Source organism: Phoxinus phoxinus (genome assembly GCF_949152265.1).
Source record: "Phoxinus phoxinus genome assembly, chromosome: 20".
Classification (NCBI taxonomy): Eukaryota; Metazoa; Chordata; class Actinopteri; order Cypriniformes; family Leuciscidae; genus Phoxinus; species Phoxinus phoxinus.
Window position 1 is genome coordinate 15,972,496 of NC_136895.1, and position 18,707 is coordinate 15,991,202.

At 39.2% G+C, this 18,707-nt stretch overlaps 1 protein-coding gene across 2 annotated transcripts in view; it reads right to left on the reverse strand.

Annotated features, from left to right (window-relative positions):
* The window catches only part of hcn2b (hyperpolarization activated cyclic nucleotide-gated potassium channel 2b), a 32,733-nt gene extending 14,035 nt beyond the window's left edge, over positions 1-18,698 (reverse strand). Inside the window, exons 1-4 of one of the 2 annotated variants that reach the window (XM_079592437.1) lie at positions 17,746-18,698; positions 13,166-13,589; positions 8,359-8,520; positions 3,685-3,903 (exon numbers count right to left, since the gene is read on the reverse strand). In XM_079592437.1, the coding sequence (XP_079448563.1) occupies positions 3,685-3,903; positions 8,359-8,520; positions 13,166-13,589; positions 17,746-18,416 (1,476 nt within the window). In that variant the 5' untranslated portion in view covers positions 18,417-18,698. The remainder of the gene's footprint in view (positions 1-3,684; positions 3,904-8,358; positions 8,521-13,165; positions 13,590-17,745) is intronic. The other variant, XM_079592438.1, reaches the window with a different exon arrangement.
* Between the last annotated feature and the right edge of the window lie 9 nt (positions 18,699-18,707).

Here is an 18,707-nt window from a genome sequence, read left to right on the forward strand (position 1 = left end):
ACATGTAGCCACCTCAAAAGAACAGAGCCCGCTTGTCTCGTCAAGCTCGACACACTCTGTAATTTACGCTTTGTCTCTTTCGATCAAGGAAGTCTATTTTCTCCTCTCTTTGGGTCATTCAATCAGCCATGAAGTAAGACAAGGTGTTAAGCTGAAACGTGAAGCCAATTACTTGAACCTTGTTGCAATCACTGTTTGAGTCTCCTATTACGTAGAGACAAGGTCTGTGCATTAGCACTGAAAACACTTCAGGAAACTTTCAATTGTACCAGGTCTCAGACTGGAAACTGTTCTCTGTTTATACTATAGATAGATAGATAGATAGATAGATAGATAGATAGATAGATAGATAGATAGATAGATAGATAGATAGATAGATAGATAGATAGATAGATAGATAGATAGATAGATAAATAGATAGATAAATAGATAGATAGATAGATAGATAGATAGATAGATAGATAGATAGATAGATAGATAGATAGATAGATAGATAGATAGATAGATAGATAGAAGGATAGATTTTAGCTTGCATTAGCTTAGCACAAATATGATAAGCTACACATCTGGTCACCTACAGGTAGATGATCCGATTAACCTGTATAAGCTTCCTAGCAGAAATCATCAAAGAATTGATGCAATGTTGCATAATACATTAGACATAATCATCTTAGTCCTTCCAATATGGCTGAATTGACTATATTCTATATTCTGACCTGACACTGACATTTGAACTGATTTGTGCTTGCTAAATATTAGCTTAGTCTGTGTTGCTTTTTAGCAATGTTTCTCCATACAGAACCAGGACTTTAATTTCCAAAAAAATTTTTGTTCATTTTGTTTCCGTAAAAATGTACAACAGAATCCCTTCCAACCCAAGCTAGATTACAAATCACACAGCTCCAGTAAACATGTGGAAACAAGCAATTCATTATGAACTATGTTAGCGCATGTTCTAAATGCATGAAATCAAATCACATTTTCAGCCAGTCCACCGGGATTTTTTTTTTTTTTTTTTTTTGTAATGGGACATGCAGTTCATCTTCAGTTAGTGGCATAAAGGGATGATATGTTTCCCATGACCATCTGCCAAAGCATCAAGGTCATCACAGTCACCAAGGAGGGGGGATGAAAGCCTGAGTCCTGTGAACCGTATATCACGCTTTCATTCCATATGGACATAGAGTCCATCAGTGGATACATTTAAACCAAAGGTATCCGACGCCAACTGGGATTATGATGGTTTACCGTTAGGTAATAACCAACGTGATATGAGACCCCTACAGCCCTGTAGTCCACAACCCTAAACAACGATCACAACCAATAATTGCTGTATACTCCTGCAAAAAGACTAAGAACTGTAATATATTATTCTGTAAAATCAAATCATTTCCATACATGATGCAGTCAGTATATTATCTTTTGTACAGTACATGTTGGACAATGTTGCGATCATTATTGTAACATACTAATCTAATCTGAGACTGCGGTGCCCAATGTTCGATTGATACAGCTCGATCTGTAAATCTCAGCAAGCCTGTACATACAACCACAATTCCCTGGGGTGCGGTAATGTTGACAGAAACCGATCTGAGACTTCTGTCGTTCTACTTCATATAAGCATTTGTTGGAGGCTAGACCTAAGCAGGTAATTGAAAGTCAAAGTTAAGCAATGTAATGCTTGTTATGTAATGGCTAATGTCCCGTTCATCTGTCGTTGTCTGGCAATCCATTTGTCTCCACATAGCAGGGGAGATGGCAGATTGGGACATTGTGCTGTTTGTACATCAGGTTGCAAAGGCGTGATAAATCCTTTTACAGAAGGGATTTTAAAGTTCACTCAAAGTACCCTATGCTTTTTACAGTGGCTTTTGAACATATACTATACATTTATGTATGCATTTACTATACATTTATTTAGGTTTTTTTTTTCTCCATTAGGTCACCTGATGGAGTTTTAGGTCACCATTGGGTCACCTGATGGAGTTTTTCGTTTCCTTGCCACTGTTGCCTTTGGCTTGCTCAGTTGGGGATATTCAATTTAATGAATCAATCAATATTACTATTGATTAGCATTACCAAACATGGACGTTTTATTATTATTTAAATTTAATACTGTGAAGCTGCTTTGATACAATCTGTATTGTGAAAAGCGCTATACAAATATTCTTGACTTGACTTGACTTATGCTGGAAAGCATATTCTGGGTCAATATGTTGTAAATATATCTGTTATTTTAGAAAAGGACACTCAAGGACCACCATCACAGCAATCCACTTCTTCCTCTCCACCAGTGAGATCCCCTTCATCTCAAGTATGCACAAAAACCATCAGCTTTTTAATGTATATTTTGGCTCAAAGGAGCATTACATTGCGTCTGGATCATGAGGTCAAAAACAGCTTCCTATGGGCCCTTTATCTCATGCAAAGAATGGCTTTGGTTGGCATCTTTAGCACGTTCTACTCCCCTGCTGCCTCAGTGGCTCTTTTATCTGACGGCAAGCAGCTCTGTTGCTAGTGATTAATGAACAGGAAAGTCTGCCGCCTGAGGCGAGATTTGATGAGCTCCACCGAAAGTCCCTTTGGGATTCTCTGCATTACATCATTCCTTCAAATCTTATCGTAATATATATATATGTTTAGAGTAAGAATATAAGGCATGCAAATAATGATGAGCAGGAATTCCTTTAAATAAATTGTAATACCTTTAAATGTTGTGCTTGATCTTGAAATACTTTTCCCTATGCCAGTTTGATGTGCAGATGCCACTATGAGTAAGCCAACCGAAGTAAGTCATTCGTAGGGGGACTTCCCAAAGTGTGATAGCCTGGGTTCTCCCAAGGTTTTTTTTCTCCATTCTGTCACCTGATGGAGTTTTGGTTCCTTGCCGCTGTTGCCTTACCTTCTGGCTTGCTTAGTTGGGGACATTTAATATTCAACAATATTATAGATCTGCCTTAAAGGTGGACGATGATGAAATTGTTTTTTGTATTATTTTCATGTTATCACTGTGAAGCTGCTTTGATACAATCTGTATTGTAAAAAAAGCGCTATATAAATAAAGGTGACTTGACTTGACTTGATAAGCACTGTGGTCAACTTCTCTCCCGACCAATGCTGTGAGTTTGGAGCATTGACAATCTGTTTGGGGGGGTTAATGGAGCAGAGGTGAGGGGGCACAGTGACCCTCATAGCGCCGACGCTGACTGGACATAAAATTTATTTGAAATACAATCTCCCCAAACAATATTTTCTTTATAGCACATGGCAATAACAAACCGATTATATATTTTCAAGAAAAGGGAGGTTCCAGAAAGTCGCATGCTCAATGGAAAGTGCAGAGATAAGAAGTTTGTAACCAAATCGTTTGTGACGTCAAGACACGGGTTGCAAACTAGAGTTGCCGGTGTAAACAAGCACCAGATGCCGTGATTAGGAATCAAAGCAGACCGAATTACAGCCGTGGGAGGGACTGACAACTGATCAGATGAGAGGGAGACCAGATTGCAGAGAATACCCAGAATCCTCAGCCATAGGGATAGTTGGCCTGAGCAGTTTCATCCTCTCAAACAGACGATAGGTACCGACTTTGATCTGGCGAGATCAAACAAACGGTGACACATAAGAAGGTCATCTGCAGGTGTTTCGGTGTGTATGTGTGTGTGTCTGGAGCATAATACCCACCTTCTCCTGGTACTGGCGCCGGGAAGAGTCCAACGACTGTATGAGGGCGGTGGCATGGCCAATGAACATGGCGTAGCAGGTGGCTCCCACGATCATACTCAGCATGGTCAACCAGATATCAGACATACTCTCTGGGGCCTGGCGTCCGTACCCGATGCACAGCATATGGCTCATGGCCTTGAACAGGGCAAAGGAGTACAGCTCACTCCAGGAGTCATTCTGCAAATTGGAAGGCGAGAAAGTGATAAATAGAAAAAGAAAGGGAGACTTTGATTACTTCATCAGCACTAGATACACTCTCCTGAGCATGATCTCCTCTGGACACTAATCCTTGTGTCAAAATCTTGGCTCATGACGGGTACACCTCTACAAAACCCCTATTAAAGGCAGCTTGCCAAGTACTGTACGTTGGATAGCTACGTGCGCCATGGACCTGTGATAGATTCATTATTTCATCACTCTGTCTGTTATTTAAAGGTGGTTAATTGGACCGCATTGTTTATTGTTCAGCTGGGCTCTGGTTATAATGTCTTTCCTCCCCTAGCAAATATCTGCATAGGACCTCAGCTGCTACACTAAAGTGCTTCGTCTCTCTTCATAAGCTACTGATTTTTCAGGATTGACCTGATGAGTCCCCGTGAAATGTGCTTGACCTAATTTGCATTCACTTCAAGCAGGTTTAGACAAGGCTATGAAGATCCTGAATCAAAGTCAAGGAGGCCACTGGTGACTTTGAATGACTAAGAGGGGGGAATGAGGTGAAAATGGAAAACGGGGTGATGGGGAATTACTTTGTGGAAATGAGTTGAGAAGTGGTTTAAAAGGGTTGGGATGGAGGAAGCCTCTGTTGAGGCCAGGACACACTTGACTGCTATCACTGGCAGCTCGGGTGCAAAGACAGTGCTCAGAGAGTGCAAGTGTCGTGGAGAAATAAGAAATATAAATGTTTGCAGACTCGGCTATACAGTCCTAAGGACGAAGCAATTGTTGGGGTTGTTGCCTCAACCCCAACAATCCTGTCAAGTACAAATGCGAACAAGCCCAAGAAGACATTGTCTGGAGTCTAGCCATTTATTTGAGAAACTGCAAGGCTTGGCAGTGTAGAAAGCATGCAGTGTGGGCAGTGTCTCTTCATGTCTGCTTTCCATCTTCTTTACATGTCTGCCTTCCAAGACTTCCAGACATACCCTGAACAATATTTTTTTCTGGGTTAACTGGAACGTCTGAGTGAGCGCACAGGTCAACAATTAAACACTGAATGAACACAATAAACTGCTAAAGTTCCACATTATATATTTGAACCCTCCTTGGGAAAGAAAGAAATTAAATATCCACTAAGTTTATTCTTAGATGGACCTGAGTCATGCCTTGCACTGTGAGACTGATTTCTCAAGATTTGTACTGCTACATAAACACTATAAACACAAAGATTTGCTTGGCAGTGGCATGCTTCTCAGTAAAGTGTATGCATATAAACACATTGAGCAATTGCTTAGCCTCCAAACATTCGCCATTTAACACCCCAGCACATGCTCCACATTCTGTGGATAAACAGGCATTCACAAATTATTTCCTGTTCCCTGCATTTATGGGAAAAGAAAGAGGAAATGTTTAATGCTGCATAATCTGTTTTAGCAGACATAAATTGTAGTGCTGCTAGCATGATTTGGAATGAGCTAAATGACAGATTAGCACACATTAGGGTAGATCCGGTTAAGCAATTGTGCTTTGGTTACGTTTGCTCAACTAATGCCCTTAGCGCACATTTAACCTAGTGTTACTCTACCCCACTGGCACAGAGATGAAGAGACTTCGCTATTAAGTTGATTTAGCCAAGTTCAACTAGTATAGTAATTTGTATTTACTGCAGGGCTTTTTTCTTGGATCAGTATGAACATAGAGTTTTGTACAGTCTACATTCTGCTGAGGGAAAAAAATCACCCTAATAGTTACTGTCTATTATGGCTTGCTTGGGTATTATAATGGTGTTTATAATTGAATAAATATAGAGAGCTAATTAGCTGCACTCCAAAGGGTTTTCTGTAGCATTGCTTGTTTAATCATTTATATGTGAAAGAGCAAACAATTTCACGGTGGTGAAGACAAGCCACTTTTAGAAAAATGTTGTAGTGATAAATATGGTAGTGAGAATTGAAGTCCAGACTTTAAGTTTAAAGAGCCAATAGCCTTTGTTGTTTGTTGACTCTAACATATAGGAACATTGAATTAAACAGCCTAAAAAAATGTGTTTGTGTCATTTGGGCAAAATTTTAGATGCAATTATTGTCCGCTTAGAAACATACCGTATTTTTTTCATAGTTTGGCTGGTCCTGCGACTTATAGTCAGGTGCGACTTGTATATCAAAATTACTTCATACTGACTGAGATGAACCAAGAGAAAACATTACCATCTACAGCCGTGAGAGGGCGCTCTAGTTAGCGGAGTTGTTCAGAAGTGACACCGAGGAAGAACTCAATGGATTCAGTGTTGTGGAATGAGATCGCAGGAGCTTGGTGAACTTGCTTACCGGTAACTTGTTGGACTCGCTGGCTAATGTTAATTTAGCCTATTCAGCCTCCCAGGTAACGTTATATGTTATTTATGCTATTGTGTAGCTGAATAACTGTTAATGTGTTACATTAGCACGCCGGACACCTATTTAGCCTGTTGTTCTGTGTGCTAATTGTGTAGTTGAATAACTTGCCTTTCCAGATTAAATGTCTGTTCTTGGTCTTGGATTTTGTGAATTTTTTTTTGAAATAAATGCAACTTATATGTTTTTTTCCTCTTTATGACATATTGACACATTTTTTGACTGATGCGACTTATAGTCCGGAAAATACAGTAGTTTTAACAAACGGCTTTGTTCTAATGTGAGATTTTAGTCTTCCCCAATAACAGCTGTACTTCCCCGCATTCATTATGGGCACATTACCAAGATGGTTGCCAGTGAACTGACCTGCGCTAAATGGGCTTTGGTAAGAGCCCTTCACTGTGAATGTGTAGATGAAGATGGGCCATGATGAGTCTATACGTGTGTGTCTGTACATGTCTGGGGGATGCTTCTCTTAACTTTGAATGGCTCCTCAAGTTTGCAGAGCTATAAGCAAGACTCTTGAAAAATGCATATGTGAGCATGTACCTTTGAATCGGACATGCTTTATTTGGGATTCTAACCGTGCACAGACGGATTTAAAGATGCTAGGTCATGGATCACAGGGCACAGCTGGATCAAAAGGGATCAAAGGGTGTATTTCAGTGCATTGATCTGTCAGAGACGGGAAACACAGCGGCAGATGAATTGTGGCTGAATCATCTGTAACTCATTTATGCACTTCAACAAGGAATTTTAATTCAGTTTGGATGTGATATTGATTAGTCAAGGCTTACATTAATGATCATGATGTTTTTTCAAACCACTATTGAAGACATGTGCAAGACCCTGGATATCTTGAAGGAAGAAGGCAAGTACAAGTGATACTGTTTTGGATTGGAGTCACACTGTCTGAATGCCATCACTTTTTTTCAGTATCCTGAATGGTAATGCCCCTTTAATTTGTATTGTGTTCTAACAAATGAAGGAAGGTTTGTAAATTGTCCAGTGCTTTATAGCACCTTTGCAGAAGCAACACTTCAGCAAATGTGACTCACAGGCTTCATTACCGCACAAAGAAGGGCCTATTGAGAGTACAGGCGGACACTTGAAATAATGAGACGGATCGTTTAACGCTGTGTCTTTCATTTCAAGCAATCTGCCTTTTCCAAAGCTGCTGACCTTGATTGCTAAGCACTGGCAATGACTAGACTGACTGCAACTATTGTGGTAACAAAAGCCAATGAGAAACCTGTCACATGACAGCATATAAAGAGTCTCAAAAAAGGTTACCAGGCAAGGAAACCCTAAATAATCTGCATTTCTTAGATTTATTCAACCCTGTGAGTTTTTCCACCTTTCCATTGGTAAATTCAGTTTGAGAAAAAATAAAACGTGTTGCGTTTTGCATACCTAACTGGTCGACGACTATTCACAAACTGTCGCCAATCGTTTACACTAAGGTTTAAAACAAGCCAGCCTTTGGTTGTCAGAGTGGTTTTCTGCCCACATGTGAATCCCCAGATAACCCAAGTATAAGTCGTACTCTCAGTCGAAGTTGCCTGACGCTGTACACACTTTACCGAGCAAGAGTTCACGATCGATTACTGTATACATCAGTGTAGCAAATGTCCAAACAGTGTCTTTTCTTCAAACTAGACTAAACAGCATGGAGAACTTCTAGAACAGATGGATGATGGTGAGCAGTGAGGGAGGGGTGACTCGAAGTGCCTGGCAGACTTGGGAAAGTGAGAGAAGCAGGTGATGAGTCGGCTCCCCAATGTGCCCATGTGATTAACACTGTCAAACACTGATGATATCAGTAGAGGTGTTGGCTTTGTTATTTGCATATCGTGTGGAATTGTCCAGGCATAATCTCAGAGTGACCTTTTTCAGGGGCATTTGCTGAGTCCAGGATTCAGTTCCTGGATTGAAAATGGCTCATTCCTATTTGAGTGTAACTGTAGAAAATGATGCTCAAACTTTGGGCTACACAAATCACAGAGAACTTGCTGTTTAGGAGAGTTAAGGAAGATTTGCGTAACAGAAACCGAGGTAAGTTGGAAGGTTTAAGACTTACCACCATCTTGTTAAGGGACACCCAACAGTCCGAAGGGAAGTCCTGCAACATGGGCACCAGGAACTGCAGACAACCATCCCAGTGGCACAGCAGCAGCATCATCCCAATCAGATTGATAATGCGCATCACCGCACTGGCCAGGTCATAGGTCATGTGAAAGATCTGTCAGTCAAGATAAGAGCTCATTACATTTGAGTAGCAGGAGGGAAGGACTCTCTAGGACAAACCAGAAGATATTAAATTATCACGACTCTGAAACAAAGACAGACTCTGAAACAAAATCCCTCGTTTTCGGAGGGATTGTCTAAACAAGCTACTGTTTCAAAACCCCTTTGACTTGTAGATTATTTGTGACCTCTAGATTTGTGAACATATTGTATTGAGAGATCAGGTTAGTCAAAGCTTTATGTAATGAGCGCAGTACATTCTACAAACTTCATCCCGTCAGATTAGATTCAATATCGGTGACTGTGAGGTCAGAATGATACGAACATGTCTGTGAATGATGAAAGTAATGTGCCAAACTGATACCGAGTTCTTCCTGGCAAGACTAAGGAAGAGTGGAGAATGTGTCTCTTGGAGACAGCTGTGTGTGCAGTTTGTTTGTGGTTACAAAGTGAAGAGGACAGCTATTGGAAAGCGATCTGGAGCCAGCCCAGGATAATTCCTTGTGTGGTTGTGCGAGACAGTGTCAACACTCTCTTCCCGTACCAGAAACAAGGCTTGTCACACCTGAGAAAAGCCAAGTGCCCCAAATAGCAACTGAGCCAAAACAGCGATAAAAGAAGACAAGGCAGAGAGACACTAACCTGGCTCATGCTGTAAAGTTCTTAGTCGGCATGGGTTGTTTTTTCTAGCTTGAGAAGCAGCAGCATCTTAAAACCGAGACAATGCAAAACATAAAACTGACTGGAGACTAATATTTGAAGAGAAGCATCATGCTTGGGGCTATGGTTGGGGAGTTATGGCTGTTTGTTTAGCATATCATTGTCGCCGTGCAGTTCTTAAAAGCTGCTTTGATCAGAGTCACTGATCTCAAAGCAAGGTGGAAGCACTTATAGGTCTTATTACACTGCGATTTGAATTTGGTTAAATTAATGATCCATACCGAATATCCTTTTTCTTCTGGCATGCATAATCACTTACTGTAAGGATGTTGTAAAACATCAGCTAACTAATGTCCTCGTAAAAACACTGGCTTGTGTATGTACAATATAATCACCAGGCATGTTTTTTTGTAGTTTTTCAGTATGCATACCATCACGTGGTTGTTGGTTCTAAACAATTTTGTAAGCAAATTTTACAAACTATGAGATAGTTTTTAATCATCAATATAATTTAATTCATACCCATTATACCAAGTGCTTCGGCTGACTGAACTTCAACTTCTTTTAGTTTTCTTATTCATGTGTTTATACAAACAAATATGGTAATTCTAAAGGGCGGCAAAGAAAGTTGACTGTGTTGTCGCCTCTCGTCGGCTGTGTCTCAGCCAAAAAGCTGCACAAACACACTAAAAGGACTACAGGCGACTGTCAACTAGCACATGCGTTCTGCACCTATATCAGCAGGTATCGGTAGTCTATATTCTTAATTCAAAAGGTAAGCCGAAACTAGGACTGCAGATATATAAACAAAGCAGCGCTTGCTTACCATTTTGAATATCAATCACGCCGATCACTTTCTTCAATCCAGGCGGCTCATGTTGTTATGAAAATATTGACGCATTGGAATGCTCTGGTAAGATGGCGTAAAATTAGAATAGCCTTCTGTCTGTGAGTGTGCCATCTTGACGACTTTGCTGGCTTTTATCACTTTCGCTTTGATTCTTGTGCAAACTTGTTTACTAAGCTGAACAACAACCAATCAGAATTCTCTCTCTCACCGACGACGCCAACAAGTGCCAATTCAATATGCTCAACTGGCCAAATATACCCCACACCGCAAAAACTGGACCAGCTGATGCTCAATGACTGCCCAAGTTGGCCGACAGTCGCTCTTTGGCTTGGTATCAGCACTTTAAACATTTAGATTTCTTGGTGTTTTTACAGTAGTTAGCCTGCATTTAGAAAGCTAATGCTTAGCCTGATAGCTTACCATTTGTAGTTTTTTAAACTAATCAACTAAACATTTAGTTTATTTGTGTTCTTAGCAACATTACAACTGGCATGATAGCTTTGCATAGAGTTATTAGCATTAACCTAACATGCACAAAATAATCTTGTAAACTAAACATTTATCTTTTTTTTATCTTCGTTCATCTCACTTATCCATTTGCAAGCTAACTATTAGCCTGTTAGCTTAGAATTTATGTTTTTTTCACAATTATAAATGGTCAAAAACATTTTTCTTTGTGTTTTCTTTTTTAGCAAGATAACAATTTGCCTGATATCTTAACATAATATTCACCGTTGCTAACCTCTACTCTTTGTAATCTTATTAGCAGAAGGCTGGCAAGCAAAGCCTTTTAATTAGCTAGCATAAAATATGTCTATTTTATGACATGCTACTTTGGCTAATTAAATGCTTTTCTTGTTAGTTTTTCTGGTAAAACATCAGTATGGGGAACACATATTCACTATTAATTACGACTTTTGCCTCAATAAACTCCCAATGTATTGCTTATTAATAGTTAGCAAGGAAGTTGTTGAGTTTAGGTATGGGGGCAGGATTAAGAGATGAATAATATGGTCATGCAGAATAAGGCATTACAATGTGCTAATAAACAGAAAATATGCAAGCAAATAAGCAACAAGTTAAAAATGAGAATTGTTCGAAAGTGTTACTGTTTTTCTTGTTATGGCCAAAAACACAACAGGCTTTTTGATCAGGCAAACGTAAGGGGGGGGGGCAGCTGTTTACATGCAGTACAAAATCAGGGTAATGGGCAACAATCTAAGTTTGCAGTTGGGGTTAACTTATACTAGCTGTTTATGACCTTTCCCCGATAAAAGACCACAGTTTTAAGGCATTTACATTACCTTCACGTAATCAAGGTTAAGGAAAAGTGGTGTAAGACAAATGGGTTTCACAACTTGGTAATATCTTTTAAGTTGTCTTACTCGTGCTTTATCCCTGCCTGAGTAATCGAGAGCTATACGGGGGCTAAACAGTGTGGAGTGAATGTGGCACTGCTGTGCAAGGTTGATTCAGTAATTGAGGGCCATGCCTAGCTCACATTACCACTATGTAATCAGGAGCATAATTGGTGGTGAAAAGAACGCATATAACTGAATCATCAGTCAGCTCAACCCCAGTCAAATCGCCACATTGCTGTCACCCAGCTGGCTCTCTATATAATCATCCGAAATGTTCACAAAAGGTGGTGATTTGAAATGTTGTTGATCATTGTTTTAATGTTAATGCACTGAACTGTTTTTACTATTGTGGTCAGTCAGTTGCTGTTGTCAATGTTTATGATGGTTAATTACCCCAGACTACGTTAATTATCCTGTGAACCTAATTAGTCGCCCACGACAAACACCTACAAGACTGCATTGGAAATCAGTGAAAAGCTCCATTGAATACATTCTGCTTCTCGCAATTGCAAACAAAAGAAGTGACATCACCAGGTAAATAAACATTTTGCTACGTTTAGAATAGCATACGAAAGACTGTATCCCACAATGCAATGTGCTCGGTCTTCTATCTTCAGTGTGACGAGTGAAACGGAAGTTTACATTCGCACCACTTTTATCCAAAGTGACTTACATTTCCGTCAAGATATGCATTTGAGTTAATGCATTCACTGGAAAAGAACGCAAGAACGCTCAACAGAATATCAGTCATGTTTTCAACATGTTTCTTGTCATATTTTGTCAGACTGCCAATGCCAGAAGCTGCATCCAAATATGCAGATTTCCCTACTATATAGTAGGCGAAAAAATGAATTCACAGTACTCATAAAGCAGTTGGCCAAACGTTCCCAGAAGACCTACTATTACCAGTGAAATTCAGAAGTGCGCATAACTATATATCATTTTTTAATAGTCGTGAACAAGCGTGTAGCGTAAGCCAAAGCGTATCGATCGCCCATCGGTCCCAGTACAGGTCATAAACCCCTCCCTCTCCACGTAATCTAATGGGACGTGAGGCAAACTAAACAATCCAATTACACTTCAAATACATTTTTTCCAAAGATGTTTTCTGTCATCTTAGGTAGTTTTATCAAGCTGATGTAAGTTTAAGTGTTCGTTTTTTAAAATAAGTTTAGTCTTAGTTGTGATTGACAGCTTCTCAGAGCGGAGTAGTCACTGAGGCACCAACTGACTTTTTGGGGGATTTTCAGGAGGCGATTAGAGCTTCAACTTTAATTTCTATATTTCCATAACTGTTTATTTCACACCGATATAATGAGTTGTTCTGCAGTAAACTGTACTAACCGGTCCTGCGTATACTACTGGGCAGAATCAGGTCCCAAATCAGTGCAAGATGTCAGCGCCATATTGGGAATGCTGCCCCACTTTTCTACAATGGAAGAGAGTGAATGCGTCGTCCATCTTTCTTACGGTCTATGGTCGTGAAGCAATTTCTTACTCAAAAGAAGAGAGCATGCGCTTTCGTACGCAGCCTTTGTGTATATCCAGCAGAAGCAATTATTTTAGAGTTAGGCTACCGAAGCTATCAGCCATGATAAAAAAATAGTTTTATCTCAAATGGCAGCCACCATGAGATGACCGATGACTCAACGTAGAATAAAACCAATTTTAAATGAGAAAAAAAATGACTCAATGCTCTATTCATCAAAGCGAATATTTCAATTTCTTCACATTGTCACAATTCCGAAAGATCGTGTTGCCCATCTTACCTCCTCCCATTGATGGATGTACCGAATCAGTCGGGACAGCCTCAGCAGTCGCAGCAAACTGAGAATCTTGGTGAAACGCACGATCCGCAATGCCCTGGCAGTCTTGTAAACCTCAGAGTCGATGCCTTGCTCCACGATGAGAAAGATATAATCCACCGGGATGGATGAAACGAAGTCCACCACGAACCACGTCTTCAGGTACTTCATCTTGATCTTTTCAGGGTCCAGTATTATCTCCGTGTTGTCTTCGTAGACGATGCCTGTGCGGAAGTTCAGCACCAGGTCCATGAGGAAGAACGTGTCGGACACTACGTTGAAGATAATCCAAGGGGTGGTGGTCTCCTCCTTGAAGAAGGTGATGCCCACAGGAATGATAATCAAGTTGCCCACCATAAACATTAGCATTGTGAAATCCCAGTAGAACCTATGTGGAGAAAGGAACAGGTACACGAATTCAATTAATATAATAATTTACAGGTCATACGCTTAAATGCATGTTCAAAATGCCACAGAATTTTCTTTTTATTGATAGATGGCTTTAAAAAATAGGCGTTTCAGTGTCTGAATATTTTCATTTGTAAATTATAGTCTTCAAGGTAGAGTTGTGAGCAGGAATTCATTATTTAGCTTGGTGCATGGACACCTTATGTTAATATGAGGCTGTTTTTTTGGGAACGGTTTTCATTTTTTGTTTGCCGTATGTCAATCTAATGTGGCATTTTTCATGTATTTGGCATAAGAGGCACACCCTGATAATAAGGAAATGAAATTCAGTCCTCGTGCGTTCGGTGAGACGGGGATACATCCTATAAATAACCCCAGCCTTGACAAACGCTACACGCACACGGGAGGAGAGAGGCGATGCAGGCGTAATAAAACAGCTTTCGTGTGATATAGTGCCTGTTGGATGAAATCAATATGGTGAGATATTGTACCAATAAATAATAGTCAACCTATGCAAGGTCATCACAAGGACGCTGAGGACGGGATGATTTGGCTTGAAATTAAAGTGTGAAATTAAGATCGAAGTAGCTTCTCTTAAAGTGCATCAATGAGTTATTGATTATATATGGCGATATGACTGAGCTATCTGTGGTATTGAAAGCAAAACTTCAGAAGCGATCATAACTGAGTTTTCTCAAGCAAACTATGCAGCTGCGCTCTAATAATATGTGCTCATCACATAAAGCTCATTTAAATGCAGTGCTCCGTTTGTCTTCTCTGTGCAAATAATAATAGGTCACTGGCCTGCACTGCAACGTGTGATTATGAATAAATACGAAGACTAGCTTGAACAAATCCATTATATATTTTCTTTTCTTTCTTTTTTTTCCCATGCGTGCACAGAAACAAATGTGCATGAACAGTCGTTGGCACAATGAGCAGAGAGCGTAAAAGAATGTGTAATGATGCTGATGTTGGGAAAAAAAGACACTTTTTTTTCTTTTCCCCCCTAAATTATCATTCTCTGTATGAGATAGAGTACTTAGCCTTTATTATACGTCTAAAATATTCCATTAAAATATTGTACTGAATGGATTTGTATTATTATTTTGATTAATTATAAAACATATTTACATTATTTTAATATATATATATATATATATGTTATTATTTGTATTTTTATGAATGTTCAGTTTTATTATTTAATATCTAAAATATTCTATTAAAACATTCAACTGGGTATCTGAAAATAGAAAATTAATTATTGTTTTTTTGTTTTTTTATGACCAATATTTTTTTTATGTATAAAATATTGCATTGATGCACTGAGCTGGGTATCTGAAATAGAAAATGGTTTATTTTATTTATATTATTATTATTTAGTTGTGTTTTAATTATTATTTTTTAACGAATTTTTATGCCTGATACTTTTATGAAAGATTATTTCATATTTCTATTTGTATATATCTCATATTAAAATATTGAAATAGATATTGGAAATCAGAGAATGGTATATTTATTTATCTATTCATTATTATTATTTTATTGTTTTTATAATATTTGTTTTATTTATTTTATATTATTTTTAAGTATTCTGTAAAACTGCTATGTGTTTCTCGCCTCATAACAAATGGCTATTACATAAAAAGTTATGGTTTCCACAAAATGAGTCATCTCCTGTTGAATGCACAGTGGTGTACTAACATTGTTGAGTGTTACTCTTTGGAGACCCAGCAAATGATTATGAAAAATATTGGTCAAACTGATTATTGGTCAGTCTCAATCAAAAGTTCATTAGCTAGTGCCTAAACTGAGGTAGCGATCCTGTATAACAGCCTTTATTGGAGGTAACTTGATAAAAAATCAACCTGTTTGTCACTGTATTTGAGGAAAGCCTTCTTGTCTCCCTGTTCTGGGACAGAGACAACAGAGGACACTATCATTAAAAGTGCTTGCTGGGTGAACAACAAACAAACCATTGAACTATTTTGTTGAGCTATAGTAATAAACAAGATCAGGTTTGATCTGGTCTTGAGCAATTTCATTTTTAACTGTTCAGATGCTAAAGAAAGCTTGTTTGCATTTTGTGTGGCATTGCACTCGCAGCTAAAAATCCGTGGTAAGGCTCCACAAGAAAGTTTTATTCCCACTTTTTTTGATTGCGTTTCATTACACACTTTATCCTGAGAGGCTGAGGGGATCATTTCTGAACTTTGAAGTAAGTGTCCTGACTAAATTTCCCTTTGCAGTTTATCCGGCTTTTACGCAAACGGATTTCCATAAATTTTCTGGTAAATTATACACACCTGATGACATGAAACATAACAGCTGGTGCGAGTTGGCAATCAATGATTCATTTAGTTGATTAATGATTTGAGTTTGCTAAAATATCAAGTGCATGTGAGTTCCCGATCCTTATTACTAATTCTAAAATAGTGCATGTTTGATATTCAAGCATATGGGTTGTTCCAGGAAAAGGGTGCCTTTTGTGTCCCTCAAAGCTCATACTGGTATGATGGTAACAGAGTTGACGCATAAGTTTAATAAAAAATTAAACAATAAAATGTTCATTAAAATTGATTGTTAGAAACCTGTCATATTGACATCACAATTACTTTGCAACCTTGTTTGTTAATAATGTCATCCTAAAATGTGTATGGTCTTAGTCCTACTCCGATAGTCAACCCTGTTACTGTGACCAGTGAACAGGTGGTGTGATACTGAACACTAAATATTTGTGAATGAATGAATAAATATCAGCACACCTTGTAGTGTTATGACCTAGAGCAGAATGGCTAAACAAACATTAAATGTCAACTCTGTTACTTTCATGAAAAAGGTAACAGAGGTGACATTTTTAAGTCCAATTAGCCATCGCGGTCTAGATCATAACACTACGAGAAACATAATTTAATGCTGATATTTATTCATTCACAAATATTTAGTGTTCAGAATCACATCAGCTGTTCACTGTACAAAGTCACAGTAACAGGGTTAACTATTTAATAAATACTACTAACAAATTTTACATTTTAAGATGATGTTATTATCAAACAAGGTGTATACACATAGTCCCACCTTAATTATTAATAATCTATAACGATAAGTGCCACCTTGTTTATTAATACGTCGTCTTCAAATGTTAAATTTGTTAGTAGAGAACCACCTTAAATCAACGCTGTCATTGACTGTACAATTAACAGCTGATGTTATTCTGAATTCGAGAATGAATTAAAAAATGAATGAAGGAATGAAGCATTGGCGCTTGCAACGCCAAGGTCATGGGTTCGATTCCCAGGGAAAGCAAGAACTGATAAGAATGTAAAAATGTGTACCTTTAATGTGTAGAATAGAATAGAATAGAATAGAAAAGTTTTATTGTCATTGCCCAAGAAATGAACAACGAAATTTAGCAGCAATTTCACTTAGTACACATAAATGTAAGACAAAAACAAGAATGTACTTAGTAAAAAGATATAAATTAAATAAATAAATAAAAAAGATAAAATAGAACATTTTGTACACTGACATAATTTTTGCACATGGACCATATTGTGAATGTGTGTGTGTGTGTGTGTGCGTATGTATGTGTGCGCGTACACGCGTGCGTGTATGTTTATGCGCATGTATGTGCATACGGGTGTCGTATGCATGTGTCGCTTTGGATAAGTGTCTGCCAAATGCATAAATGTAAATATCAGAATTAAAAATATATTTCTTGTAGTGTTATGACCTAGACCACAAATTAATAATTGAACTTTAAAAGTTAAACTGTTACTTTTCTTTCTTTTTTTACTTTTACTGCATTTTAAAGTGTTATTTGTCAGAAGAGGATGACCTTAAATAGTCAACCCCGTTATGATTGTGTACAGCTCTTCACTGAACGTGGGATATTTGAAAAATTAATAAATTGATACAAAAATCTGCATTCAATTCTATTTTACATTTTTACCTTAGAGTGGTACAATGGCACAATTTTCTTTCTTTTCTTTTTCTTTTCTTTTGTCAAACAAAATCTTTAATATTTTACAGAAACGAACCTTTTTATCCCAGAAAAGCCAGCCATTTTACAGAATTCATGTGAATTTGCAACCAGGTATTGAGTCTCCAAAGGTGTTACTCTCCATCGCCCCTACCTGAAATCACTGTACGGATGAATAATCCAGTTGCCAGCGGATTTGACTCGTTCCTGCTCCTTCTCCACAGCCTTTTGACTCCCAAACATACGCAGGGAGAATTTGTTGACCCCGGGCTGTAGCATGGCGCTAAACTGCCTCTGCATGTAAGTTTGATTGTCCCTGGTTTCCCCATCATCTGTCGAGATCTGGCCATCCTCAGACTTGGGAAAGCCCACAGAATTGTCCGGCTGGTTCGGGGTCGGACCGTGGGCAGGGTGGGCGTTGGAGAAGGAAACCCTGGAGTCCTTCTTGTCGGCGGTCGGGGCAGGAGTGACCGAGCCGTCCATGCTGGAGGTGCTGGAGTGACATGCAGATGCTGGGAAGCCTCCACCTGTCTGCTTCTCCTGCTTGGAGAGGACTGAGGACAAGCTGTCGTGTCTTCGGCAGTCTCCGTTGATAACGCATCTCATTCCGGTGCCATCCTCGCCGTCAAACCCGCTCCTGGGAACATCTCCGTGACTGAGGAGCGCGGTGGATTCCGTGCTGCGTCCACATGACACCGAGGCGAAGTCCTTGTTGTTGGAGATCCTGCTCGTTGCTCCCCCTCCTGGTGCCACATTCTTCATCATCCTGAAGGAAGGGTCAAGGATCTCTTTGTGGTCTTCATCGCCGTCCTCCGCTTCGTCCATGACGGGGTTGCTTTGAGATGAACCCTGACGCTGCCAGATTGCGAAAGCGCGACGTGGGCAGTTAGTGGCTTTACTCCGCGTCCCAGTGTCACCAGACACAACTACACCAGGAGCGTTGCTATGGCTGCACGCGTTCACTCCCTTACCTGGAAACGCATCGCAAGCTCTGTGTTCACAGGCATCAATGAAACTATCAAGGAGAAATTAGTGGAAATGGGCCGAAATGCGCTTAATTGTGTGTGTTTTTTTTTTAGTTAAATATACAAATGTAGGTTAGCAGCATGTGGGGAT